The sequence below is a fragment of the Oryza glaberrima genome, chromosome 7 (assembly GCF_000147395.1).
Source record: "Oryza glaberrima chromosome 7, OglaRS2, whole genome shotgun sequence".
Lineage (NCBI taxonomy): Eukaryota > Viridiplantae > Streptophyta > Magnoliopsida > Poales > Poaceae > Oryza > Oryza glaberrima.
In genome coordinates this window covers 25291477-25318117 of record NC_068332.1, presented here as the reverse complement: position 1 = coordinate 25318117, position 26641 = coordinate 25291477, and the positions used below count along the sequence as shown (strand labels likewise).

At 42.8% G+C, this 26641-nt stretch overlaps 4 protein-coding genes and 1 non-coding gene across 5 annotated transcripts; 1 reads left to right on the top strand and 4 right to left on the bottom strand.

Annotated features, from left to right (window-relative positions):
- Nucleotides 1–4806: 4806 nt before the first annotated feature.
- On the top strand, nucleotides 4807–4877 carry TRNAG-CCC (transfer RNA glycine (anticodon CCC)). The gene has a single exon. It is a non-coding gene; the product is annotated as a tRNA-Gly (tRNA).
- A 3376-nt stretch (nucleotides 4878–8253) lies between these two features.
- LOC127778515 (uncharacterized) lies at nucleotides 8254–10451 on the bottom strand. Its single transcript, XM_052305136.1, has 2 exons — nucleotides 9806–10451; nucleotides 8254–8548 (listed from the first exon to the last, which is right to left on the bottom strand). The coding sequence occupies exon 1, from the start codon at nucleotides 10371–10373 to the stop codon at nucleotides 9807–9809; it is 567 nt and encodes a 188-aa protein (XP_052161096.1). The 5' UTR covers nucleotides 10374–10451; the 3' UTR covers nucleotides 8254–8548; nucleotide 9806.
- Nucleotides 10452–13166: 2715 nt separating this feature from the next.
- Nucleotides 13167–14949, bottom strand: LOC127780345 (autophagy-related protein 18a-like). The gene is made up of 5 exons (XM_052307242.1): nucleotides 14372–14949; nucleotides 14214–14271; nucleotides 13584–13797; nucleotides 13329–13464; nucleotides 13167–13245 (listed from the first exon to the last, which is right to left on the bottom strand). The coding sequence occupies exons 1-5, from the start codon at nucleotides 14947–14949 to the stop codon at nucleotides 13167–13169; spliced, it is 1065 nt and encodes a 354-aa protein (XP_052163202.1).
- Nucleotides 14950–15146: 197 nt separating this feature from the next.
- On the bottom strand, nucleotides 15147–16413 carry LOC127780344 (autophagy-related protein 18a-like). Its single transcript, XM_052307240.1, has 2 exons — nucleotides 15667–16413; nucleotides 15147–15161 (listed from the first exon to the last, which is right to left on the bottom strand). The coding sequence occupies exons 1-2, from the start codon at nucleotides 16411–16413 to the stop codon at nucleotides 15147–15149; spliced, it is 762 nt and encodes a 253-aa protein (XP_052163200.1).
- A 6037-nt stretch (nucleotides 16414–22450) lies between these two features.
- LOC127780693 (protein SRC2-like) lies at nucleotides 22451–23696 on the bottom strand. Its single transcript, XM_052307641.1, has one exon. It carries the CDS (start codon nucleotides 23622–23624, stop codon nucleotides 22692–22694), a length of 933 nt encoding a protein of 310 aa, XP_052163601.1. The 5' UTR covers nucleotides 23625–23696; the 3' UTR covers nucleotides 22451–22691.
- Nucleotides 23697–26641: the final 2945 nt, after the last annotated feature.

The window sequence follows — 26641 nt, the reverse complement described above, 5'->3', positions numbered from 1 at the left end:
CCTATTTAACGGTATCCCATTTAGACGAGATGATAACTCTTAGAGAAATCACATACCTGATACTTACTAGATATCGGCTGATGCCCCGTTCAGACGGGATGGTAGTAGGTATCACCTAATACCCGATATCTCTAAGATATCATCCTGTTTGAACGGGCCGGATACATAATATTCCGCGTTATCACCGGCCGGCAACAGGCGGGCGGCGCGACATGGACTAACGAATATCGTGGGGGCGCGCCCACGCATGAAAAGCTGTGGTGGGCGGTCTCGATCGCCGGCGGGAGAGAGCAATGGCGATGAGTCGATCGAGCGAGGTGCGGGCGGACAGGGAACCCGCGGCGGCGCTGTCAGACGAGGGCCGTCACGTGGGGCGCGGGCTCCGCGTCCGCGCACCGCCGCCGCAACTTGGCCGACTTGCGCGCCGCGCGCGGCCGTCTCGCGCGCCACGCTAATCCGCGCAGGCATCGTCCATCGATCGGAGATGACATGAGCGCATGCAAAATGTTCCATTGGTCCATAGCCTCATCTAAATCTAAAAGTAGTGCTTACCGGCCGGCCGGCCGTCGTACGTCAAGAAAAGGCAATCTTTGAATGGATATATTCTTTGGTTGAAACTTCAGCCTGCAGGAATGCCACCAGGATCCGCCCGGCCGACGGTCCAATCAGGACAATGTCATGTGCTTCACAACTCTGTTGCTACTGTTCTCTCACAAGCTATCTTTCTTTAATTTACAAACCAAAAATAATTTATGAATAAAAACTTTTATATACGTGTTGTTAGTGATCTAAAAGCAAAAACTGAAAAATAAACTTCGATGAAAAAAACACCAAAATCAACTCCAAATTAAGGTCGAAAATTCAAATTTTGGCTGATAAGAATAAACATAAACGAAAAGATGAGACCCTTACTTATTATCTTTGTGGTCTTTTAGTCTTTCAAGTTTTTTTCCCCCTAGAGATAGCTAGGGATGTTTCTGGCTATTGGTTGTGGGTCCCATTGCCATTTATCTTTTTATTATCAGCTGTGGGTCTTATACTCTTATAACAACGGTCAGTATTTGAAAAAAAAAACAGATGAATTGGTTATAGAAGCAGCTCTTCGCTTATTCCCTGAATAAGTGAAACGATGGGTCCGTAAGCTTATGTATGTTACGTCATCTATAATGATATTTGAAGAGTGGTACATTCCTAGAGTGGGAAATAGTTAATTTTTTCTACAAAACAGATGTTGAATTATCTCTTGCAGATTTAAAAAAACAATGTTAGCTATCTCCTCTCAATTTTTCTTTTGTTAGAATTACTTTTAAAGAGAAAACACATAAAAGTTTTTATTTTTTTTGGAACCCGAATCCTTATAAAAATCCTCACATTATAGTTCATTTTTGTGGGGTACATAGAATGTATAGAACAACTACCACTTTCATTGAACGAGACTATACAAAACAATCTTTTTCATCATTTTGATAGTGTAACCATAGCCGGTTGTTCAACTAAATTGTTCCATTCAAGCAATTTTTTACCAGGATCCAACCAAGCAATTTAGATCAAACAATCGCTCGCCGAAATGAGATATTGTTGAAATATTAAGCGATATTGTATTCATAACCTTCGTTATAGCAGAATGTTTCTTTCGAGTCACATTATACAGCAAAGAGCATTAATCTTGGAGAGGACATGATCCTAACCACATATCCTCCAAAAAAATCTCTTTTTGTTCCATTGCTACATCGGAAAAATTCATATTGGAAATAATGGTATTTCACTCTCAGTAAACTATTCGAATATTGAGAGACATTGAAATGAGAGGTTTGCCCTTTAGGTATTTATATATTTTGCAAGAAAACGTATAAGCAAATTTAAGAGATAGTTCGACCTTAAACAAGTGATGGAAAATTTTGTGCTGAGCATCTGGTGTTGTGGGTGGTATCCTAGTATACCCTCCCACTCGGTATTTACCACTTACCAGGTCCGATTCCCTTCATTCCCAGTATAATTCCCTTCCCGTTTATCCTGGAACGCAGAAGCTTCTCAAGTATTACCTCAAGTCTTTAATATTAATTTTTTTTAACTGTTATAGGATGGGTTATTAGTTGTTTTGGAATCGAATATTGTTAAATTCTAAATTCACGAACATGACGGCTTTCACCTTTTAAAGGGAGATAATCAAGTAATACCTACAAGTGAAAAATACCTCTGATCAACAAAGCATATAAGATGACGTTTGATAGAACAGGTAGCGGAGCTGGAAGATACCAACCGTGTGAAGGCGCCCAAACAACCACAAACTGTTTATTGTTTAGTATTGCAAAACTAGATTCATAAACATCAGCAGAATTACGAGCACAAGTGTGTTTAAGAGACTGCGTAAACATCTCTACTAGTCTACTACATCCAACAGAACGAACACGATATGATATCCAAAGTATCTGAAACAGGACATTTGATTTAGAGCAAAACAGTTCAGAGCTGCAAAATTAGGCTAATCCTCAATGGTACCAACTGACCAGCAAGCTAAAGCTTCTTAGCAACTCTTGGCTCCTCCACTTTTTTTGGTACCCTAAAACAATGGAAACTGGCAGATAATAAGCAAACAAAGAACTAATAGCCGTGAAAGAGAAAAAAGCAGTTTCAAGGTACATATGCTGGAGCTGCAGCAGCTGGTGCAGGTTACCGGTCCCTATTTGATGAAAATTGCAAATATTTAACCAAAGGTTATAATATAGTTTTATAAACAAAATTGAGCTATGTAACTAGCTTCAGAGAAGAAAAAATCAGTAATATCTAAACAAAAATGCAAACAAGGCTGTAGTTTGAATAAAAGACAGCTGGCAAGCATGCACTTTCAACAATCAAATGCATAGGCTGCTGCTGAGTACGAAATGCCATACATATGATAGCTGCAGATCTCAACATAATTGACGACAAGCATCCACTTATCGGATCTTTCCTAGAATAAAATGGCTCTAGTGAGTGGTCAACAAGAGGAACATTTTTTTAAACAATAATTTTCCAAGTGGCACATAGAACCTTATGAATATCTTACCTGAGCCAACCTCTCCTACCTCCTGGAAATCTTCCTTTCTTGGCTTGCCATGCTCTTGGCAAGCTTGGCTTCAAACTGGTCGGAAAGAGTTCTCTTCCTAGCTTTCTCAGCTTGCACTTGTGGATACTCTCCATAAGGTCCCCTCTTGTTGTTGAGCATGTTACCCTTGACCTTCATTTACATGTCATGGTATAATACATAGTATGCTTGTCAATCTTCTTGGCCTCCCGGCACTTGTGCAGCAGGTGCCTCAGGACGCTTTTTACATCCTCCTCATCCACAGAATCTTGGTGGGAGTCCACCCTCCCTGGAACCCCTATGATTGGCTAGTACTACCTCCGTTTCAGGTTATAAGACTTTCTAGCATTGCCCATATTCATATAGATGTTAATGAATCTAGACACACATATATATATGAATGTGGGCAATACTAGAAAGTCTTATAATATGAAACGGAGGAAGTACATGTTAAGGTACACATTTATAGGCTTGATCATTTTACTCAACTAAATACTCCATATCCAGAGTGGCATCCCTTCTGTTTGGCCTCATGTGCCCTCCTTGCACAAGACCTGGAGGGGATTTTCTGAGGGTTTTTTATGACACAACCATCCTTTACCAACTTCCGGATGTTTTGCCCTGTTAAGTATCAAGAGGTACAAAATATTAACACTAGAACAACCTCAACCTATCAAGTCCCAAATACCTAAATATAAAAACTAAGAAACTAGTGGCACCATTAGCGAGACCATTACACTTGCTCACCACAAATAAATTAAGTGCAAAGTAAAACTGGCAGCACCATTAGCTTGACAGTTACTGTATGTGCAAAGTAGAAGTAGAACTAACAGTACCCAGGCTTTACAATAACGTTCAAGCTAATGGGGTTATCAAATTGCTAAGTGTTCTGCTTCTATCATGTATCAGCAATCTTGCCTGATTCCATGGTTCCTTGTGTATCAACAATTTCACAATTTCGCATTCCATCACAATTCCCACACGTTGGTCATACATAAATGACTAATTTGGGCAGGGTATCACCAGAGCAACAAGCAGTAAACACGACCACAGTCATGAATCTGAAACTAATAAAATGGAAGCTCTCATTGCTGAAGGCTACTAAACTACAGAATCTTTTTTTTTTTTTTGGCAGCGGCTAGATGGCTATCATCTCCTACAATAACGATCGACAATGAACAGAAGGATTGCCCTGCCCTGGGTAGCTAAATCACAGCTCAATCCACTCGATACCAAACTAAACTCCGCAGATCAGCACCTAAAACACAGATCTACGCAACAAAACCATGGCGCATCATAGGCGCGGCCGGCAGAAGAACGCGTACAACGAGATAGCGGGCGAGCGACAGAGGGGAGGGATTGAGCCAGACCTTTTCCGCTGCGACACCTGAGCACGCTCGCCGTCGGCGGCGAGGCGAGGCGCTTCTCCGGGCTCAGCGACGCCGTCTTCGCCGCCGGTTCAGCTCCCTTCCCTCCCTTATCTGCGGCGAGGTTTGGGAAATGAGACGATTAAAAGGGGAGAAATTCTGCCATGAAGCGAGCTATTATCCTAAAATTTAAAAATTAAGTCACTTTGAAGTTTTTTCATTATATTCTATTTTTAACATCAGAATTTAAACGGCAAATAACACAAAGTAAGAAAACTTTTACCTATAAATCATTTGTGATGGCTTAGTTCATTTTTTTCAAAAGCTTGTCAGTCTTTGTTAAAATGTAAACGATTAATCTATCAGCTCAAATAAGCGCATCTGGTGTAGTGGTATCATAGTACCCTCCCACGGTACTGACCGGGGTTCGATTCCCCGGATGCGCATTATTTTTGCTCTATTTATGCATTTTTTGTTCCATTTTTGTGTAATAACTATGCTATCTCTTTTTTTTTCAAGTGGCTTTCAATGCATATCTTTGTGTAATAATAATTCATTTTTTTATTTTTTTTTGTGTAATAATTATGCTATATCTCTTTTTTTTTGCAAGTGGCTTTCAATGCATATTTTAGTGTAATAATAATGCATCTTTTTTTTCGCAAGTGCCTTTGAATGCATATTCTAAAGGAAACTAGGGGTTGGTTGGTTCGATTCCCCGGATGCGCATTATTTTTTGTTCTACTTTTGTGTAATAATAATGCATCTTTCTTTCCAAGTGGCTTTCAATGCATATTCTAAAGGAAACTAGGGGTCGAAGAGAAAAAACTCCAAACCCCCCTGTCATTCAGAACCCTAGAGGCTGTTCAGATTGATGTTATTTTTAACCATACTATTTTTTTAATAAAGTTGTAAAAAAGTTATCTATATTTAGTGTGTTGCCAAATTTGATAAATATATAAGAAATCCTGCCACTTGCCAAAATTTTGGCATAAAATTTATTTTAGCTACAATCTAAAGAGGCCTTCGAGACTGTCCGTGCTCGGGGTGGGAGAAGCAAACCCCGACCCCTCCTACCGATCACTGATAGAAGTTCTGAACAGCGAAGTTGATGTCATGCACTCATGCCTTCTTCTGAACAGCGAAGTTCGAGCAGTTGATTAATTATCAGCGAAGTTATGATAGAATTACCAGGTCATGTTCTGAATATTTTTTTTTCCTTTTAGAATTATACAGTATAATACAGACACTTATAACACACGCACACTTACCTCTATGAACGCACGCACACAAATTCTATCCCTATGAGCATCTTCGAGACTGGATCGGCAAGTACTTGAGATTGACAAAGTTACCGTAATTTTTTTAGTTGGTTATCAGTCTTCTGCGCATGAAACTGAGAACAAACAGCAACAAAATAAAAATCAGGGAGAGTGGCCACCTTCAGTATTTCAGGAGTAGAGGTGAGATTGGCACCGCCGGCGACGGAGAAGGATTTGGCGCCGCACGTTTTAATCCAACGATTTGTTTAGGGGGTTCGGAGAATAAAACTCCGAACCCCATTCACAGGTTCAGAGAGATTCAGAGCTTCTTTGCATGTGGTGCCATCTTCTGAAAAGCGAGGCATCAGTTGCATGATGATCAATCGTCACATTCGAGTGGAGCAACGGTTTTTTTTTTTTGACGTAAGAGTGGAGCAACGGTGATTGTTTCTTTCCCCTTGTTCCCCTCTGATACAAGTAGAACCAAATCGCATTCTCAACTTGTTTTGTTTTTCAGTTGCTGATCAGTCTTCGGTGCAAGGAAATGAAAGCAGACACCAAAAAAAATCTGAGAGAGTAGACATACGAACACAACATAAGCAGATTACTGCGAGTTTAGTTGGCTGTCTTACAATTTACAGGGGTCGGAGAACAAAACCCAGAACCCCCTCGTCCACAGATTTTTTTCCCCCTTTTTTCTATGTGTGAGATGTGCAGACTGCAGATATAGCAAAATCAGTTCTAAGTTGGACACCGCAACGCCGCATTACGAGTTTACGGCACGGTATACGCACTGAATGTCTGAATTCATCCTCGTAGAACCAAGTGAATGAGTTCATGTTCTGAACTTTTTCTATGGCTGATCAGCAAAGGGACTGAAACACCGGCGAAGGCAAAGCCAACATCTCTGTTGCACGGGAGACTCGGCATTTGACATCCATCGCTAGTTCACTACTGAAACCTCTCATACATGATTATATGAAATTTAATAATGCATGGTATACGTCATCAATGACTTATCTGAATTTCTTGCAGCAAGATGCAACTGTTTATGAAGGAGGTCGGAAAATAAAACTCCGAACCCCCAAGGCCCCCAGATTCTCCTCTATATTAGCGCCTTGAATGCATCCATGTTGTTTGGTTATCCTCTAGTCTTTGCATTTGCATGTCATGCCTTCTTCTGTTCTGAGAAGCGAAATCGCCATTAAGTTTAATTTCTTTCCTGCCTATAAAAAAGCAGCAAAAATAACTCTCTGTTGGACTCTGCATTACAACATGCTAGCACTGAAATACTGAATGTCTCAATCCTCTTTCTTTTCTTTTCTTTTCTTTTCTTTTTTTGGGTAGTGTTCCTTTGTGAATGACTCATGTTCTGATTTTTTTTTTAATTGACTCATCAGACTTCTCTTCCGTGCAAGGATAACCTGAGGACGCCGGTTTCAAGGTTATTGGGCTCAGATATTGGGCCGCTTCATGGGCTTATAAAACTCCGACCCCCACCGTACTCCGATATTGGGAATAATTAACTATTTGCCACTCTTATGAGTGGTTTGAAATGATTTGTCACATGAGGGTCCACATGTCATAAACAGCGAGTGGCAAATCATTAATTGGCACATCTTAAAACTGGCAAATAATTAAATGTCCCATGATATTGAAGACCACGAACGCGCAAACCCTCTCCCGTTGGATTAAAAACGTGCGGCTAGGATTAGAGCTCTCCCGTTGGATTAAAAACGTGCGGCTAGGATTCGAGATATCTTCGCTGTATTGCCTCCCGTGCTTGTCGTCGTGTCCTCCGACGCCGCTGGCGGCCAGCCTCATCGCTGTTACATGTTAGACTGAAAATTAATTTAACACCCGTAGGCAGGGTGCAAGGGGCTAAGGCTAACCCGCGAAACCTATTTATAAACGAAAATAAATCACGAACTGATTATTTTGATCTAAAGTGGGTTCGTGGCTTACCCAATTATACACCACTACCCGTACATCAGTGCTGAAACCTCTCAGGAATGTGCAATTTTATACTACTACATAAAGTATGTATGTCCTGTCAAAATTTTCCGGTCTTTCAGCAAGATATGATCGTATCCTTGACATTACCTGTTAAATTTTCTCGTTAGCTTCCAATTCCTTGCATACTGGCCTCTGCAGAGGAGCATATTGAAGATGTGAACAAGAGATGGGGAGGCCGTTCTTTTCATGGTGTATGTGTGCACTCTGAACATTGTGCTTGCAGTGAACAAGAAGACGACGATTTTCACTCGGTTTATGACATCGCAACTCCAGTTTCCCTTTTGCCTCTCAAGTTTCAACCGCCCGGACGCTGCGTTACGAACTTACGATTGTGTCGCCAAGTGACGTTCTGATTTTTTTTTTTTCTGTGGCTGATCGATCAGTATTTACCCTTCAGTCATTGTGTCTCTCTTTCAATGCACATTATTCCTATAAAGGAAATACATATCTTATTTGTAAGTTTTATCTGCTTATCAAAGCCAAAATGCATACAAATCCAGAGGTTTTAACGTAAACTGATGAAGATTGGACAGACAGGGTTTATCCGTAGAGTCCATAAGACAAGTATATCATTGATCACGATCAAATGTTACTGCAGGCCTGCAGCATTCAGTCATGCAGTAGCTTACCGATAAGTTACAGCTTAACAGAACACTTTTAGGCCCATAGAACAGCCTGGGAACAAAATTTTTCTACTAGATAGATGATACAACAGACCTCCACTATCTTAAAACTAGGTAAAAATCGCACATTTACTGGTGGTAGAAAAACTTGAATTATCGCATGAAGAGGAAGCGCATCCTTCAGTCCTGCAGTCACGCCAATGTGTCAAACCTCAACACCTGCAAGAAGGATAGCTGGAAAATCAGAATTGCATTCACAATCGGAATCGCTTTTAAGCCGAATGTACAAGGCTACGAGTGTCTTCATTCTTGTACGAAAAACTGTTCTACAGACCATGTAATCAAGCAAAGAAGTTATGTGGCGTCAAAGAATAGTTTACTGCACAGTCAGGTCATAGGGTCGTTTGGTTGTACCACCATATCTTTCTTTTTTTTTTTTTGGTGGCTATTGGGAACAAAAGAAGCAGAGTATCATGGTGGGTGACAACTGTTTTATGTAGTTACAGCAATTCAGGCCAACCAAATAGTCTGCACATGCTACAACTAAAATAAAATCGTGGACCCAAAAAAATATTCAAACCATAAACCTACAATCACAATCCCAGTGTAGGCCTGTAGGGACTCCAATGCTATGCACAGCTCGTATCAGCACTGAATAGTAAAAAAGAAACCTTTTGATTCATTCTGAACCAAGAAAATAGTGATCCAACCAATCATGTTGAACATAGATTATACATGATCAGTCTAACTTCTACATCGATCCACTATGGATGAACAAAAAAAGAGGTATATAACAGAAACAGTATCGCCCAAAGGCTGCCTACAGCCAAGCTCACCCAATGTCCTATATGGAAAACTGAAAACATGTCTTTCTAACCCACTTCATATATCTAATCTGAAGAATGCATGCTACAGGAGGAGAGTGAATCCTTCCTGTTCCAAGTTATCAATGAAGGCAGGTGAACACATTACAAAGACAGACATAACCGCATAAGGATGATCTTTGGATACCAAATTCAAGACAATGTCTGTGCAATGCAACTCAGCTGTAACTCATAAGGTTTATCGACAAATGTAATCAATACTAATACACAAAATACAGTCAAAACGATGAAGTATCCAATGAAACATCAGTTCGATATCAGAATTCAGCATGCTTGATTTCACACAATTTAGCACATAGTCTGGTCCAAACACTCCCTCATTTAGCTAACTCTGAAATCAAAACATCGATTCGACCTCGGAATTTGGCAAGATTGATTTCACAAATTCTGGGGCAAGCACCCCTCATTTAGCAACCAATTAGCATTGCAATTGAATAAACTTGGCATCTACAATCCTCTCATCTCAACCAATTAGGCGCATGCTAAGCAAATGACAAAATTGTTGCACACAAAAGAAGGCATAATATGTAAGGTTAGCTAAGTCCTACGATACAATCAGCCCACAAGAGTAAAATGAAGCCTCAGCCCTCACCTCACATGAGCTCCTCCTCCCGGCGGAGGTACTCGCCTGCGTCAGACTGGTGCAGCACAACGACGGCGTTGGTGTCGGCCTTCCTGCAGTCCTGCGCCGACCTGGCGGCGATGCCGAAGCCGAGCGGGACGTCGGCCATGGACATGACGACGACGCCGTCGTTGGCCTTGGTGTTCTCGGTGATGCGGGCGAGGGAGGACTTGGGCACGGAGTTGCCGAAGAGGAAGGAGCGCTCGGTGTCGGGCTTGAGCCAGACGCGGCGGCGGGCGTGGGCGGCGAGGAGGTCGAGGGCGTGGACGGTGAGGTGGAACGCGCCGCCGTGGGTGAACTTGCCGATGGGCGTGCCGACCCCGGCGAGGCGCGGGCGGGCGACGGCGGTGGCGCGGCGGACGAGCGCCTCGGAGGCGTAGTAGACGCGGTTCTTGTGGAGGCGGAGGCAGTAGCGCCCGGCCTGCGGGTCGGGCCCCTCCACCGCCGGCCGCTCCAGGAGGTGCTTCAGGTTCGGCCCCGTGAACTTGAACAGCTTCTCGAACACCATCTTCGTCTCCTTCTCGTCGAGCGCCCTCATGGCGGCCGCGGCGGTGGCGAGCGGCGGTGACGGCGGCGGCGGCGGAGTTTGGGGATGGAGGAGGACTAGGGCTTTGGGTGCGCGACCTCTTGGTTTTTATAATTTTTTTTTCTTTTTTGGCTACAAGGTTTTTAATTGGTGGCCGTTGGATCATCATCAAACCAACGAACGGTGGGTGGGATGGCATGGCAATCGATCGGCTGTCAAAAAAGCTCGCGGCTCGCGAGCAGCTCCGGCTCGTTCTAGGCTTGATTCGAGCTCGGCTCGAGCTTCAAACGAGCCGAACCCGTGCCTGAGCAAAAGCTCGCGAGCTTTACCAAGACGAACTCGAGCTTCTACCGAGCCTAGCCGAGCTTGACTATATATAGGTCATATTGCATGTTCACCTTATTAATATAATAAACTAATAGGTAAATATATATATTAGTATCTATTTACACAATAAATTAGCATGTGTTAGCATAATATATTTATTTTAATCATTTTCTACTCTTTTATTAGTGTGATTAACTAGAAAATAATTATACTTATCAAAAGATTATCATTAAAATATATATTATACTACTTATGACCGAACTCGGTAGCCGAGCTCGAGCTCGAACGAGCTCGAACCGAGCTTGCCTAAAAGCTCGAATGTGGAATAGGCTCGAGCTCGGCTCAAGCTTGTGTCGAGCTCGAGCTTAGGCAGACGAGCTCGCTCGAGCTCGGCTCGTTGACAGCCCTAGATCAGACTTTGTTTGGATAATGGCAGTCGATCAGAGTCTGTCTGTTTCCATCTGATTTCGATGGATTCAACCGAAATTTCGTCGAAGCTGATCGATTTTTTAATGTATTAGTAAGTTTAGGGATTTGTGTTTAAATTTTAGTTCACGAAATTTGTTAGAAATATATTGGTTTTCCACCGGATTACGTGAAATACATCGTACCGCCAAGTTTCGGAACGGTAGTGCCATATCGGAATCGTTAACATCCCACCCACTAAGCAACCCTGTAAAACGCATGTAAAAACTATAAAATAGAAGAAAATATAGAAATGGAATATCATGCTTATTGAATTCCTAACGAAATTAAAAAAAAAGAAAGGAAACTTCTACTTGACACAAATGAGGAACGCAACGATTTAAAGTTGAATCTGAAGTGCTGAATTATCAAAATATTAGTCATACTTGTAATGACAATACTTATCCTACAAAGCAACTCTTACAAGCTGCTCTTTAGAAAAACAATCATGTATCTCCAGTGCACGTTTTGTGCTTTTAATGTTTAATATATTGAATGTTCAAAAAAATGATTTAAAGTTTGCAGGAAGAAAAAAAAACATGAGATATTTTTTTCTCCGTAATCTATATGGAATTATCTATTTTATAGGAATACTTATAAAGGAAATGATTTAATTCAAATGTTTGTTCAAAGACCTTATGAATTTCTCCTGTAGTATTGAAATTCTCCAGGTTTTCTAGGAATTTTATCTATAGGATTACAATATTCCAAATCCCAAGGCTAAAGGGTATCTTTTAATCTTACTCATTCTTCTAACCTCGGTGCAGTACATCTTAACCCTTCATCCATTTTCCTATATCTCAATCTCCCATCCCTTTTATCCTACCAGAAAAGCAGTGCATCTATTGGTACGCCTATATTTTTAAGAGCACATGCTTATTGTTGTTGATGAACAAAATTTTTAGTTATTTGATTGGCCGTGTTAAAGTTTTGATTAAATTTCATAATATTTTAGCTAAATTATCACAAAACTATAGATTTAAGGTGATGTTTCATAAAACTACAAATTAACCACTAAATTTATCCCAGAACTACATATTTAAGATGGAGTATCATAAAACTACATATTTAATCGGTAGGATCCGAGTGTGGTGTCACGTGCATAATGGTGCGCACGCATTTGCGTCTGCCATGTAATCGAAAAAAACATTTTTATATTTTTTTTACCAGCAAAATTAGGAGGCGGGCGCCAATTAATATTACTATTTTTTTTTTGGTTATTATAGATCTCTTTCGTGTCGATTTTTTTAGAGGAACACTTTCGTGTCGAATCTTGTTATAGGAACGGTTATTATTAATCTACAGTAATAATGACCCCTTGGTTGTTGCACACTTGCACTCGACTGGTTGTTAGGAAGATACATAGTACAACACAAACATTTATTTACGTTTTTCACGTTTAACATTATTGTGCATACATATACGTACACAAGCACACATCAAAGGGAATATTTGTGTTTCGTAGCCATTTAGGATTGATAGGCGTGGCGTTGCGCTTGATAGATCGTCGCTTTCTCGGCAATCGTCGCGAATCGACTGTTTGCTTGTCTTTCGGAGCTAGATTTGACATGTGTCAACGTTTTAATAGCCCGCTATCACGACGCCATACACTAATAATATCCAAACAAACAAGCCCGAGGAAGAGAGTGGTAATAATAAGAACATCATAGTTCAAGCTACATGTTACATGTTTCATAGTTATCCCAGTATTCTTCTATTCTCAAAATATCATTTTTTTAAACTTAAATAGAACTTATATATACTAAAATTAAATCAATCAGTTTAAGAGAATTAAGTTTGATTCAAGTGTGCTAAGTATTATTGTATATTATCGTGTCACTACACTATAAAGAGAATAATACGATGACACTATATACACAAATAAATCAAATCTATGAAGGCAAAAATATCTTTTAACTACAAATCGAAATAAGACAAGTGAAAAAAATGATAACTTCTCTGTCAACTATGATAATATCAATACATATTCTGATTTTGAACAGATCATCATCCCTACATATTTAAAAAATTCGTGTACTCAAGCTGTTTCATTTCTCCACCGTTTACTGGATCAAACTGACACCGGTAAAAACTGCACAAACATTAGAGGTCAGATTTTTTTCATCTAAACTAAGAAAGAAAAGGTCGAGAAAATATTATCACAATTTAACTCACCTTCCATCCATACCGATTATAAGAACAATATTTTTATTTGGTCTTGTACCAAATGCGACAAGGTATTTTACATTATCACGTAGATGGAATTGAGCTACCGACCTTTCTGGATCGAAATATCCTAATGTAAGTAAATCTGAAAGCATATTAAAATCATCAATGAGTCAGAAATAAAATAATACACAAAAATTTCAAAATACAATTTACCTTTTACGATAAGTAAAGCTAACAAACAAGTTTCAAAATTAAAATTACCTTTTATAGAAGAAACATATTTTTTCATTGCTTTTGCGCCATATGATTCATATGATTGAGTTGTATCTTGGCAACCAGTTTTGGAGGAAGATGGCGAACAAACATTGATATGAAAAACATGTACGGTTCCTTTATCACTCGAGACAGCAAGCCACTCTGAATCGGGGGAGAAGACAATACTGTAGATATCAGCTCTATCCAAGCCTCTTTTCATCTAGAAATGGATGACAAGCATCTTTTAACATTATGATATTTGTTACCAAATAAAATGATATTGTGCATGTAATATATAAACAATAAGAAAAACTTGGTGAACAATAAAATGTAAAAACTTATAGTATAGTAATACAAGAAATGGACTAAACAAAGAGGTGTTTACATTAAACACAGTAACATACCCCTCCGTATCATAAAAAAAAGCAATCCTAATATAGCTAAATTAAACGATATTGCGCATATAATACAAAACAATAAACCAAATGTAATAAATAAAAAACCTAAAATTCATAAAAACAATATTGAAAAATATTTTACGCATGCTCTAAATTTGGTTAGAGATTTTGTTTCAGTGTTGTGGGGTTTAGATTTTTTAGCAGTTGCTTCAGCCGCCGGCGCCGCCGCCAATCTCACCTCCTGGAGCAATTCGCCGTCGGCGACGCGAAACACACGCACAATGGTGCCCTTGACACTGGCCGTGGCGACGAGCTTAGCATCCCACGACATGGCGACGCTCGCGACACGCCAGCGGTGCGCGCCGATGACCAGCGGCGTGAACCCCCCCGACCCACCGCTCGACGCGCAGGTTGCCGTCGTTCACGCCGGGGCACGCGAACGCGAACGGCGAGCCGGGCGGCCCCCTCGACACGGCGCAGGCGCCGGCCCGGTTGTCCCCGGTTTCCACCCGCCGCTGCAGCACCGCCGCCTTCCTCCTCTCGTCGTCGAGGCCGAACACGTCCACGCGGCCGGCGTGCACGACGACGGTCCGGTCGCCGTGGACGTGCACCGACCGCACGTCGTCGTCGTCGTCGCCGCCGCCGATCCGCACGCTGTCGTAGCGCGAGCTGTAGTTGAGGGAGCCCGGCCTGAAACGCCTGACCTCAAACCCCGCGCCGGCGCGGCGGACGACGGCGCACGTCGACTGATTCCGGTCGCGCATGTCACCGGCGGCGGCGGTGGTCCCGCTCTCCTCGTAGAGCCCGCGCAGCTTGAAGGTCTCGCAGCAGCGCCATTGGACGGAGGCTTCGTCGGCGGCGATCAAGCAAGAAGCGTCGTGGCTGAAGGATAGGTAGGTGGGGCGCGCCGGAAACGGAGGAGCCGGCGGTGGCGATTGCTCGTCGCCGCCGTCGCCTGGGTTTTGGGACGCCATAGCAGAGCGACGTGCGCCGCCGCCGCGCGTGGTTGTTTGTATTTAGTTAGTTGTGGGTGGCCGGTTAAGATTTTATATTAGTTATTAAATGTAACGATCAGAGATCGTTAGCATCCCATTTTCATACCGATCAGCTAACTAGCGAAAACTAAACCAAAATATTCGCAAACAAAGCATACCTAGTATACTCATTAAAACTAAATATCAGTTAACTAAAGCAAATTTAACCCAAAAAGTTTTCATATTCGCAAACAAGCCATATTAATTTCACATACTTAAAAAACTAACAAAAATAAAGGACAAAACGGTCTTGTAAAGTTATTCGCAAACCATATTTCAATACTGTAATATGAAACTTGAAAAAATAAACAATCTAAGGGGAAAAAAAATAAAGATATACGATATACTCCCACTATTCCATATTATTAGTCGTTTCGACTTTGATTAAAATCAAACTACTTTAAATTTAATCAAATTTGTAATAAATAAATAAATATAGCAATATTTACAACACCAAATTTATTTTATTAAATATATAATTGAATATAATTTCATAATATATTTATTTTAGGTTAAAAATATTATTATTTTTTATAAATTTAAAGTAGTTTAACTATGACCAAAATAAAAAAAAGGAAGGACTAATGATCTGGAACGGGGGAGTATATTCCAAAGTTGAAAACGAAGCAGAGCAGAGGGCCATATATATGCACATACCGCTTGGAGGAGCTTGCCGTCGCTGGTGCTGAAGATGCGGACGAGCGTGCCCTTGGAGCCGGCGGTGGCGAGCAGGCGGCCGTCGGCGGAGAGCGCGATGGCGGCGAGGGAGGAGTAGTGCGCGCGCACGTAGACGTGGTCCTCGGCGAGGCGGTGCACCTGCACCATCCCCTTCATCCTCTGCGGCGCGGCGGCCACGAACCGCGCGTTCCCGTCGGGCTGCACCACCGCGCCCAGCCCCAGCGGGTTCGCCGCCGTCTCCACCACCTTCACCTTCTTCGGCGGCGCGCCGGCGTGCGGCAGCTCGTACAGCGCCGCCCTCTCGTCGCCGGCGACGAGCAGGAACTCCCCCACCAGCCGGACCCCGCGCACGGCGCCGTCGAACGGCAGCGTCTTGTGCATGCAGTACATCCGCCCGTTCGGGATGCTCCAGAAGCAGATCTTGTCGACGGTGCCGCCGCCATCGCCCTTCTCCCGCCGGAACACGACGGCGGCGAACGCCTCGTTGAACATCTCGGCGATCGCCACCTTCCATCCGCCGCCACCGCAGCCGCCGTCGTCCTCCGGGCACACCTCGACGTCCCTGGCGAACACCTTGTTGAGCGGCGAGCTGAAGCAGGAGAAGACGCGCAAGCCGGTGGCCGTCGCGGCGATGAAGCCGGTGGAGTAGAGGTTAAATGCGAGGTGCACGAGCGGCGGCGGGCTCTCGCCGGCGACGGCGACGGCGGGGGGAGTAGTTGCCGTCATCATGATCTCGATCGGAGCTGATCGAGCTAGCAATTCTCAGCAAGATCGTCGATGGAAAGTTCCGTTGTTTTGGCAACAAAAGCTCGATGCATCCATGTATGTATATATAGCTTCGTGCATGGAAGTGGACTCGAACTCGTGTTGGTAAGCATGTCGATTTCGGGCTTGCTTGCTTGCTTTGCTGTTTCCGATTGCTATTATACGGAGTTTAGCTGATTTTGCTGGCACTATACTGAACTGTCTCGGATTAACTGATCGACTGGGATTTTGGAACAGAGTCCGAATTTGTCTACAACTGATGAGCAGCAGAGCAGGGTTCACAACGACGGCGGGGGAGTGAGATATCGGGGTTGGGAGCCAGGAAATTTGAACCGATTTTGATCGAATTTATCGAATTTACTGTTTCAAATTTAAATTTTGCCGCCCGGGGTCTCACCACCGCCGGAGCAGAGTGCCGGAAACCACCGTGGTTGCAAGGAAGGCGACGGCAAAGGCTTCGACTCTCCCCTCCCTGGCTCTAAGTGACTCTTGGTGCTCGGGTTGGTGGCGGCGATAATGTTGTAGAAAGCCAGTCGGGAGCGGTGCACAAATCCATGTTGAGTTGTGATCCAAATTCATTTGCACTTAATAAAGGCCAGCTTCTGCCGTAGCGGAGCGAAGGCTGAAGCTGGCCCATTGGGCTGTGCGCCTGGGGACGCTCGGGGGTGCAGGGGCGGAGCCCCCGCGGTACGGATCATCATCCCTTTTAGGGTTCCACTATATATATACCTCTTGTAAGCCGCCGTGCGGTGAAGTAACCTCACCTCAGATATAGTGAAGATATTTTGCTGGCTGGCGCCCGTGGTTTTTTTCTCTCCTATTTTGGGAGGGTTTTCCACGTTAAATCTCGTGTCTTTTGTGATTGATCTATTGTTCTTTATCGTTTGTTCGCCTATCGTTTCCTAACAAGTGGTATCAGAGCTGGTTCCCAGATTAGGGTTTCGCGATGGCGTCGATGAAGTATGATCTACCGCTGCTAGACTACAAGACGAGATTCTCGCTGTGGCAAGTCAAGATGCGGGCTGTTCTGGCGCAAACTTCGGATCTTGATGAGGCGCTGGAAAGCTTCGGGAAGAAGAAAACGACTGAGTGGACCGCTGAGGAGAAGCGGAAAGATCGTAAGGCTCTGTCGCTAATCCAACTTCATCTATCTAATGATATTTTGCAAGAAGTGTTGCAGGAAAAGACTGCTGCAGAACTTTGGCTCAAACTGGAATCGATCTGCATGTCTAAAGATCTAACCAGTAAGATGCATATCAAGATGAAGTTGTTCTCGCACAAGTTGCAGGAGAGTGGTTCTGTGTTGAACCACATATCGGTCTTCAAGGAGATCGTTGCCGACCTAGTGTCGATGGAGGTACAGTTTGATGATGAAGATTTAGGTCTTTTACTGTTATGCTCACTGCCTAGTTCATATGCAAATTTTCGTGACACCATACTTTTAAGCCGTAATGAACTAACCCTAGCGGAAGTTTATGAGGCGCTCTAAAATAGGGAGAAGATGAAAGGTATGGTTCAGTCTGATGCGTCGTCCTCTAAGGGCGAAGCATTGCAGGTCAGAGGTAGATCTGAGCAGAGAACCTACAATGACAGCAATGATCGTGACAAGAGTCAGAGTAGAGGCCATTCTAAATCCAGAGGTAAAAAGTTCTGTAAGTATTGCAAAAAGAAAAATCACTTCATTGAAGAATGTTGCAAGCTGCAGAATAAGGAAAAAAGGAAATCTGATGGTAAGGCCTCTGTTGTTACCAGTGCTGAAAACTCTGATTCAGGAGATTGTCTTGTTGTTTTTGCTGGTTGTGTTGCTAGTCATGATGAATGGATACTTGATACTGCATGTTCGTTTCATATCTGCATTAACAGAGATTGGTTTAGTTCTTACAAGTCTGTGCAGAATGGAGATGTTGTGCGCATGGGAGATGATAACCCACGTGAGATCGTGGGCATTGGCTCCGTTCAGATCAAGACTCATGATGGCATGACATGCACGCTGAAAAATGTGAGACACATACCAGGGATGGCGAGAAATCTCATCTCTCTCAGCACACTTGATGCAGAAGGATACAAATACTCCGGTTCAGGTGGAGTTATAAAGGTATCGAAAGGTTCTCTTGTTTACATGATTGGTGATATGAATTCTGCAAACTTATATGTCCTTAGAGGAAGTACATTACATGGTTCTGTTACCGCTGCTGCTGTTACTAAAGATGAACCTAGTAAGACTAATCTGTGGCACATGCGTCTTGGACATATGAGTGAACTTGGTATGGCAGAATTGATGAAGAGGAACCTGCTGGATGGCTGCACTCAGGGTAACATGAAGTTCTGTGAGCACTGTGTTTTTGGTAAGCACAAGAGGGTAAAATTCAATACCTCAGTTCATCGCACCAAAGGTATACTTGATTATGTACATGCTGATTTGTGGTGGCCTTCTCGTAAGCCCTCTCTTGGTGGTGCTCGTTATATGCTTACCATTATTGATGATTACTCTAGAAAAGTGTGGCCCTATTTCCTGAAACATAAAGATGATACATTTGCTGCTTTTAAGGAGTGGAAAGTTATGATAGAAAGGCAAACTGAAAAGGAGGTAAAAGTACTTCGCACTGACAAAGGTGGTGAATTTTGTTCGGATGCTTTTGATGATTACTGCAGGAAGGAAGGCATCGTTAGGCATCACACCATCCCGTACACTCCACAGCAGAATGGTGTAGCTGAGCGCATGAACAGAACCATCATCTCCAAGGCTCGTTGCATGCTGTCCAACGCTCGTATGAACAAGCGTTTTTGGGCAGAGGCTGCTAACACCGCCTGCTACTTGATCAACAGGTCGCCTTCTATCCCACTTAATAAGAAAACTCCCATTGAGGTATGGTCTGGTATGCCTGCTGATTATTCACAGTTGAGAGTTTTTGGATGCACTGCTTATGCTCATGTTGATAATGGAAAATTAGAGCCTAGAGCTATTAAGTGTCTATTTCTAGGTTATGGTTCAGGAGTAAAAGGATATAAGTTATGGAATCCTGAAACTAACAAGACCTTCATGAGCAGGAGTGTTGTTTTCAATGAATCTGTTATGTTTAATGACAGCTTGCCCACAGATGTCATACCAGGTGGTTCAGATGAGGAGCAGCAATATGTTAGCGTGCAGGTGGAGCACGTGGATGATCAGGAAACTGAAATTGTTGGTAATGATGTTAATGATACTGTTCAGCACTCACCTCCTGTTTTGCAGCCTCAAGATGAACCTATTGCCCATCGCAGAACAAAGAGGAGTTGTGGAGCTCCAGTCCGTCTTATTGAGGAATGTGATATGGTTTATTATGCTTTTAGTTGTGCTGAACAGGTGGAGAATACTTTTGAGCCAGCCACATACACTGAAGCTGTTGTTTCTGGAGACCGTGAGAAGTGGATCTCAGCTATGCAGGAGGAGATGCAGTCTCTTGAGAAGAATGGCACATGGGAGCTTGTGCACTTGCCAAAACAGAAGAAGCCTGTTCGTTGTAAATGGATCTTCAAGAGAAAGGAGGGTTTATCTCCTAGCGAGCCTCCGAGGTTTAAGGCAAGGTTAGTAGCAAAAGGTTTCAGTCAAATTGCTGGTGTTGATTATAATGATGTGTTCTCTCCAGTTGTAAAGCATAGTTCAATTCGCACATTCTTCAGTATTGTTGCTATGCATGATCTTGAGCTTGAGCAGTTAGATGTGAAGACAGCATTTTTACATGGAGAGCTTGAGGAGGAGATATACATGGACCAGCCAGAAGGGTTCATAGTACCTGGTAAGGAGGATTATGTTTGCAAGTTAAAAAGATCTTTGTATGGTTTAAAACAGTCTCCTCGTCAATGGTATAAAAGGTTTGATTCATTTATATTGTCACATGGCTTTAAGAGGTCTGAATTTGATAGCTGTGTGTATATTAAATTTGTTAATGGATCACATATATACTTGCTGTTATATGTTGATGATATGCTGATTGCTGCCAAGAGCAAGGAACAAATCACTAAATTGAAGAAACAGTTGAGTAGTGAGTTTGATATGAAGGATCTTGGTGCTGCTAAGAAAATTCTAGGTATGGAAATCACTAGAGACAGAAATTTTGGTTTGTTATTTCTTAGTCAGCAAAGCTACATTAAGAAGGTTCTTCAGCGTTTTAACATGCATGATGCAAAGCCTGTTAGCACTCCTATTGCACCTCATTTTAAATTATCAGCTTTACAATGTGCTAGTACTGATGAGGATGTAGAATACATGTCTAGAGTTCCATATTCTAGTGCTGTTGGTTCTTTGATGTATGCCATGGTTTGCTCCCGGCCAGATTTATCTCATGCTATGAGTTTGGTTAGTAGATACATGGCTAATCCTGGTAAAGAACACTGGAAAGCTGTTCAGTGGATTTTCAGGTACCTCAAAGGCACAGCTGATGCTTGCTTGAAGTTTGGCAGGACTGATAAGGGGCTTGTTGGATATGTGGATTCTGATTTTGCTGCAGATTTGGATAAGAGAAGGTCACTCACAGGATATGTGTTTACCATTGGTAGTTGTGCTGTGAGTTGGAAGGCAACGTTGCAGCCTGTTGTTGCCCAGTCTACCACTGAAGCAGAATACATGGCTATTGCTGAAGCATGTAAAGAATCAGTTTGGCTGAAAGGATTGTTTGCTGAGCTTTGTGGAGTTGATTCTTGCATTAACTTGTTTTGTGACAGTCAAAATGCTATATGCCTCACCAAAGATCAGATGTTTCATGAGAGGACAAAGCACATTGATATCAAGTACCATTATGTTCGTGATGTAGTCGCGCAAGGTAAGCTAAAGGTATGCAAGATAAGTACTCATGATAATCCTGCTGATATGATGACAAAGGCTGTTCCTGTTGCTAAGTTTGAGCTTTGCTCAAGCTTAGTTGGTATAGTGGTTTAGCCCGAGAGGCTATTTGGCGCCGAAAGTGGTTTTTGTCTTTGTTGTGTTCAGGGTGAAGGATTGATTCATGTTACAAGAAGGAATTTGTCTCAAGGTGGAGTTTGTTGAGTTGTGATCCAAATTCATTTGCACTTAATAAAGGCCAGCTTCTGCCGTAGCGGAGCGAAGGCTGAAGCTGGCCCATTGGGCTGTGCGCCTGGGGACGCTCGGGGGTGCGGGGGCGGAGCCCCCGCGGTACGGATCATCATCCCTTTTAGGGTTCCACTATATATATATCTCTTGTAAGCCGCCGTGCGGTGAAGTAACCTCACCTCAGATATAGTGAAGATATTTTGCTGGCTGGCGCCCGTGGTTTTTTTCTCTCCTATTTTGGGAGGGTTTTCCACGTTAAATCTCGTGTCTTTTGTGATTGATCTATTGTTCTTTATCGTTTGTTCGCCTATCGTTTCCTAACAATCCAACGAGACTAGGGCATGACCATGGATGGGGGTGGGTTGATGAGCCTGGTAATGATAACATTTAACTCCTCCTGATGTAGAGGAGGCACTTGTGAATGGTGTAGTTGGCAGGGAGAATATTGGATGAAAGCCTTTGACATCGACGTCTATTGGCACCTTATATTTCCCTCCTTTCTTCCTTAGAGGCGATGTCACCGGCACCATAAATTTTCCTTCTTAGATGCGTCGTTGCGGTTTTTCTTTCATGGTCCTAGAGTTTGGGCACGCTCCCCACATTAGGTGATCGTTGGCTTTTGTTTGTAATAGAAAGTCGGAGTTGCTTGTACTCCTATACTTTAAGCTTGACAACGATGACTTGTATCGGTACTTTAGTCCTAAGGGTGCTAGGTTATAGTGGTATGCCGTCTTTGAGTAGTCCTGTTATTTTCTTCATTGAGATTCTTGCCGGTTTTTCTTAAGTTAATCGTACAATGATAAAGTTTTAGGGTCCGATTTTCCTTAACAAATTGGGTTACCTCTTTTCTTTCTTCCATAATAAAAAAGCAGGAACTCCCGACCCCTTTTCAAAGATTTTCTTCGAACTTTTTTTTAATTTCTCAAAAGCCATTCTAATGAGCATGTCATGTTCTTGGATTTTCGTGGCCATATATTACATCACAACCAGTAACAAAATATATACAACAAGTCGATTAATTCACTAGCCGAAGAGGAAGAGTTGCAAACTCTCAGCCAAAGTAAATTTCATCGACTTTTATTGAGCTAATCTCAAAAGGCCAAAAAAAGAAAACCCGAGACTTTTATTCAGCTAAGCATCTTCGCCGACCGACCATGCATGGCGCTGCACCTGCAGCCATGGCGACGACGGTTTAGTAGACGGCCCATCCGTCGCGGTCGGCGAGCCCGGCCCTGTAGCCGGCGTGGTAGAACGCCGCGTCGGACACCATCTCGGTGCCGACCAGCATCCCGCCGATGGCGCCGCCGACCAGCCCGGCGTTGAGCCCCCGCTCGAACTCCAGGCTGCCATGCTTGCTCGCCCCCTTCGTCGCCGTCGGCGTGCCCACCATCTGCCAGTCGGCCTTCGCCGGTGACGGCGTCGACACGTGCCTGTCGGCCTTCGCCACCGCAGGTGGCACCAGCGCCGCCACGTGCCCGCCAGCTCGCGACGGCGTCGCCGGCGCCGGCGGCTTTGCCAGCGGCTGTGTCTGTGTCTGTGGCGGTGGCGGCGGCGACGGCTTGGCGGGTGGTGGAGACGGCGGCGACGGTTTACGAAGGTAGGCGTCCGGTGGTGGGGGAACGTAAGGCGGCGAGGGAGGAGCGGTCTCGAACAGCTGCGGCGGCGGCGGCGGCGGCGCCGGGTAGGCGAAGACGGACTGCGGCGCGACGACGGGGCCGAGGCGGTAGGAGAGGTGGAGCACGCCGCGGGTCTCGGAGCGGTGGAGCTTGCGGACCTGGTAGGAGGCGAACTGCGGCGGGCGGGCGCCGAGGTCGTAGGGGCCGGAGAGGACGTCGGCGAGCGGGATGATGACCTCGCCGATGTCGCGGTCGCCGAGGGAGCGCTCGGCGCGGAGGAGGACGTGGAGGCAGCCGGCGGCGGAGGCGGCGGTGGGCGGGACGGTGAAGCGGAGCGTGGCGTTCCAGGCCGGGTGGCGGCCGCCGTAGGGGTCCGGTGGCGTGCACTGCCGCGTCAGCGGGTCGCCGGAGATGGTCGCCACCGCGTACACCTCCATGCGCGAGATGAAGTTGACGTTCTTCAGGTCCCTCGCCGAGTGGAGGGTCACCTCAAGAACTCTGTACGCCATGGCTAACTCGCTCTGGTCGAACAGTTGGCTGCAGCGATTGCTTGCTTGCTTGCTCAAGCAGGAGGTGATGGAGTGGAGTGATGATATGCTTCACAGCTTCAGCATGCAGGTGTATGTATAAGAGGTGGAGTGGGACCCACTTGTAATATTCCAAAACTACCTAAAGTACCAAAGTTTGGCAGAAAGTTGGTGGTTAAAGCAGGAACTAGAAACTTGTTATAATGCCATTTCTAACTCATGACACATAGTTTCCATAAACTCCACATCATCAAGAAACTAGTACTAGACACTACTCTTCCAATGCAAATACCACTATTCCATACTTAAATTTAATGCAAATTATCTCACATTATGTCTTGGATGTTGTGTAGAAACTATGTCTCATGTAAGACATGGTTTTCTTTTCTTTCCTCATTTATTCACTTGTCACATCATTTTTTATTTTAGGTGGCAGCTTATTTAATACTATAAACATTATTCTAGTCATTGGGTTGGAAATGTCCTAAGGAGTCAAAAATATTGAGAAGCAATTTATCGGTAATCAGCTAACGAGAATATAGAAAGAGAGTTTCTTATCTTTTGGTTTTTACTAGCTTATTTTCTAGATTGTACAGTTACATATTTATAGAATTTGATATCTACGGGAGAATCTAAACTGTTTAGGGTGATTGAAGATTTTAAAAGACGGTATAACAACTAGAATCATCCTCAAACATGTTCCAAGTGAGTATCGTTGGAAATATGAATGTTCAACCTAATGTAATTAGATGATACCCACGCTTTACTATGATATGTATGGATCAATTTATGACAAATATTATTGAAATAATATATGGATATATGTTGAGATACTGTGTAAATGATGTGAACGGGATGATGATTTGATATAATTATGCGTATCATATTTATATGAGATGAGATTTAATATGCTCTATAATAGTAATTACTAGTGAGTGATAATGTATCATATTTGCTAGTACTACTAGTTATATTAGAAATACATGTAACTACGTAATTTGAGTAATAACTTATTGGTGCGAGCTTATTAGCCACCAATCGGACCTTTTTAAGTACATAGCACACTATTAGTGTAGCGGAGTTTACCAGGTTTAGATTCTAATATCTATAATTCAACGGACCATTTTAAGTACATAAAAGCGCACTATCACTGAAGCAGAGTTTACTAGGTTTGAATTCTAATGTCTATAATTAAACAACAGGTGTATTTCTAATTAGTGTAGAGATCGGAATAACTTTTTCCTAAAAGATCCACAAAGCAACACCTCCGGATTGTTGAGCCATTCAAATATTCAATGGAGAATAATCGAGCAGCCTACATATTATCATCACTCTCCCTGATTGGGGAGGTTTCCTGCAGTTAGATTTTTTATCAAATAAGTTTGAATATAATGGTAGTATAGATCAGGAGGCATCTGATGCTGGATAGATGATAGCTTGAGGATATAGTTCTTGCAGGACTGGCCTTTCTAGTGCTGCGTGTCCATAATTTTCGATGATTATCATAGCAGAGGATCGATACCATATCTTTGTCTGGCTCAATTTTTCGAGTTTTTAAATGGTTTATTCTTCTTTCGCGTGTTGCTGAAGATGCGAGTTTTTGGCTTTTTTACTACTCAGCCTTTGAATGTGCTGTAGCAAGTAGTGAAAGTCTAACTGCTTTTCCTTCTTTTAACTTGGAGTTGTTTTCCTTAACCGGCTTTACTGCTCGAATGTGCTATAGGAAGTAGTGAAAGTGTAACTGCTTTTCTTTTTGTTTTAACTGAAGATGTTCTCGTCAGAAATATATTTTCTTGAATGATGAGAGATATAAATATCTCCTGAGAATAAATCCACTGGAGTGTAGAGAGTAACCGTAAAAGAATCAGGAAGAATTACTGTGTTTATCTTAAAACATTTTCCAAACTTCCAATTGAGTCATCATCATCATGACATCATGAATGATGCAAAACTGAAGATTCCCCAGGTTTTTTAAGATGAAGGAAGTTTTATTGAATCCAGTTAATTACATGAGAATGATATAGATGCTCAAGGTAACACTGCACTGGGAATAATGCCAAACCGATCGAGACAGATTGGTAACCACCGAATCCTGACCGGTCTTCGGCAGATTAGTGCCGGGGTGCGTATGCTCGATCGTGAATAATGTTGATGCGGTATTATTAGCAAGTTCTTCAGATATAATCTGTATGACTGTACATAGTCTCATGCAAGATGGACAGAATTGATTCATCTATATCCAGAGGAAATAATCTGAGCGGGCAAGAACATATGCATGTTGTTTCTGCTGTCTCCTTCAATTTGTTATTTTTTCTGATGTGGTTTAGCAGGTTGATTTCTGTGTCCTGATTGGTTTTGGTCAGTTAATTACTCAGTGGCACTGGAGCCTGCTCAAGCCTTACTTAAACCTCATTGACACCGGTGGATATACGTGAATCAAACAAATTCAAAATACGTTTGAAATCTTGAGATATCTGTTGAATTGTTTTAGACAATGAAATATTTCATTAATGGTCGAATAAAAATTCCCCACCCTTTGCATCAACTAAAAAAATACATGTAGCCCAAAAAAAATAAGAGGAAAAAAACTAGACAACATGAGTATACAAAATTATCTTGCAACAACTTACACTATAACAACTACTCCTTCCGTTCTACTTCCTCCGTTTCATATGTATGTGCCTAGATTCATTAACATCTATATGAATATGGGCAATATTAGAAAGTCTTACAATATAAAATGGAGGGAGTAAAATATAGGTGTTTTTAGGATTCAAATTTTACTATCTCTGTCATAAAATTAGAGATTGTTAGGGTTGAACACGGGTATTTAGAAAGTTGATGAAATTAAATTTAGAGAATGTTATGATTGGTTGAGAAAAGGATGTGTGTAGGAAAATTTTTTTTTTAGGGAAAGTGTGTAGGAAATTTGAATGGTGAAATATTATGATTGGCTGAGAAAAGAATGCAGATGGAGAAGTTGTTATATTTTAACATCA

Bases quoted from the DNA above. Each gene is read 5' to 3' on its own strand.
- LOC127780344 (XM_052307240.1), bottom strand. From the start codon at position 16,413: ATGACGGCAACTACTCCCCCCGCCGTCGCCGTCGCCGGCGAGAGCCCG.
- LOC127778515 (XM_052305136.1), bottom strand. From the start codon at position 10,373: ATGAGGGCGCTCGACGAGAAGGAGACGAAGATGGTGTTCGAGAAGCTG.
- LOC127780693 (XM_052307641.1), bottom strand. From the start codon at position 23,624: ATGGCGTACAGAGTTCTTGAGGTGACCCTCCACTCGGCGAGGGACCTG.
- LOC127780345 (XM_052307242.1), bottom strand. From the start codon at position 14,949: ATGGCGTCCCAAAACCCAGGCGACGGCGGCGACGAGCAATCGCCACCG. The intron at 14,272-14,371 runs GTGGGTCGGGGG...CGCCACGGCCAG, and splicing joins GGCAACCTGCGCGTCGAGCG to TGTCAAGGGCACCATTGTGC. The intron at 13,246-13,328 runs GTGAGTTAAATT...ATGTTTGTGCAG, and splicing joins ATAATCGGTATGGATGGAAG to TTTTTACCGGTGTCAGTTTG.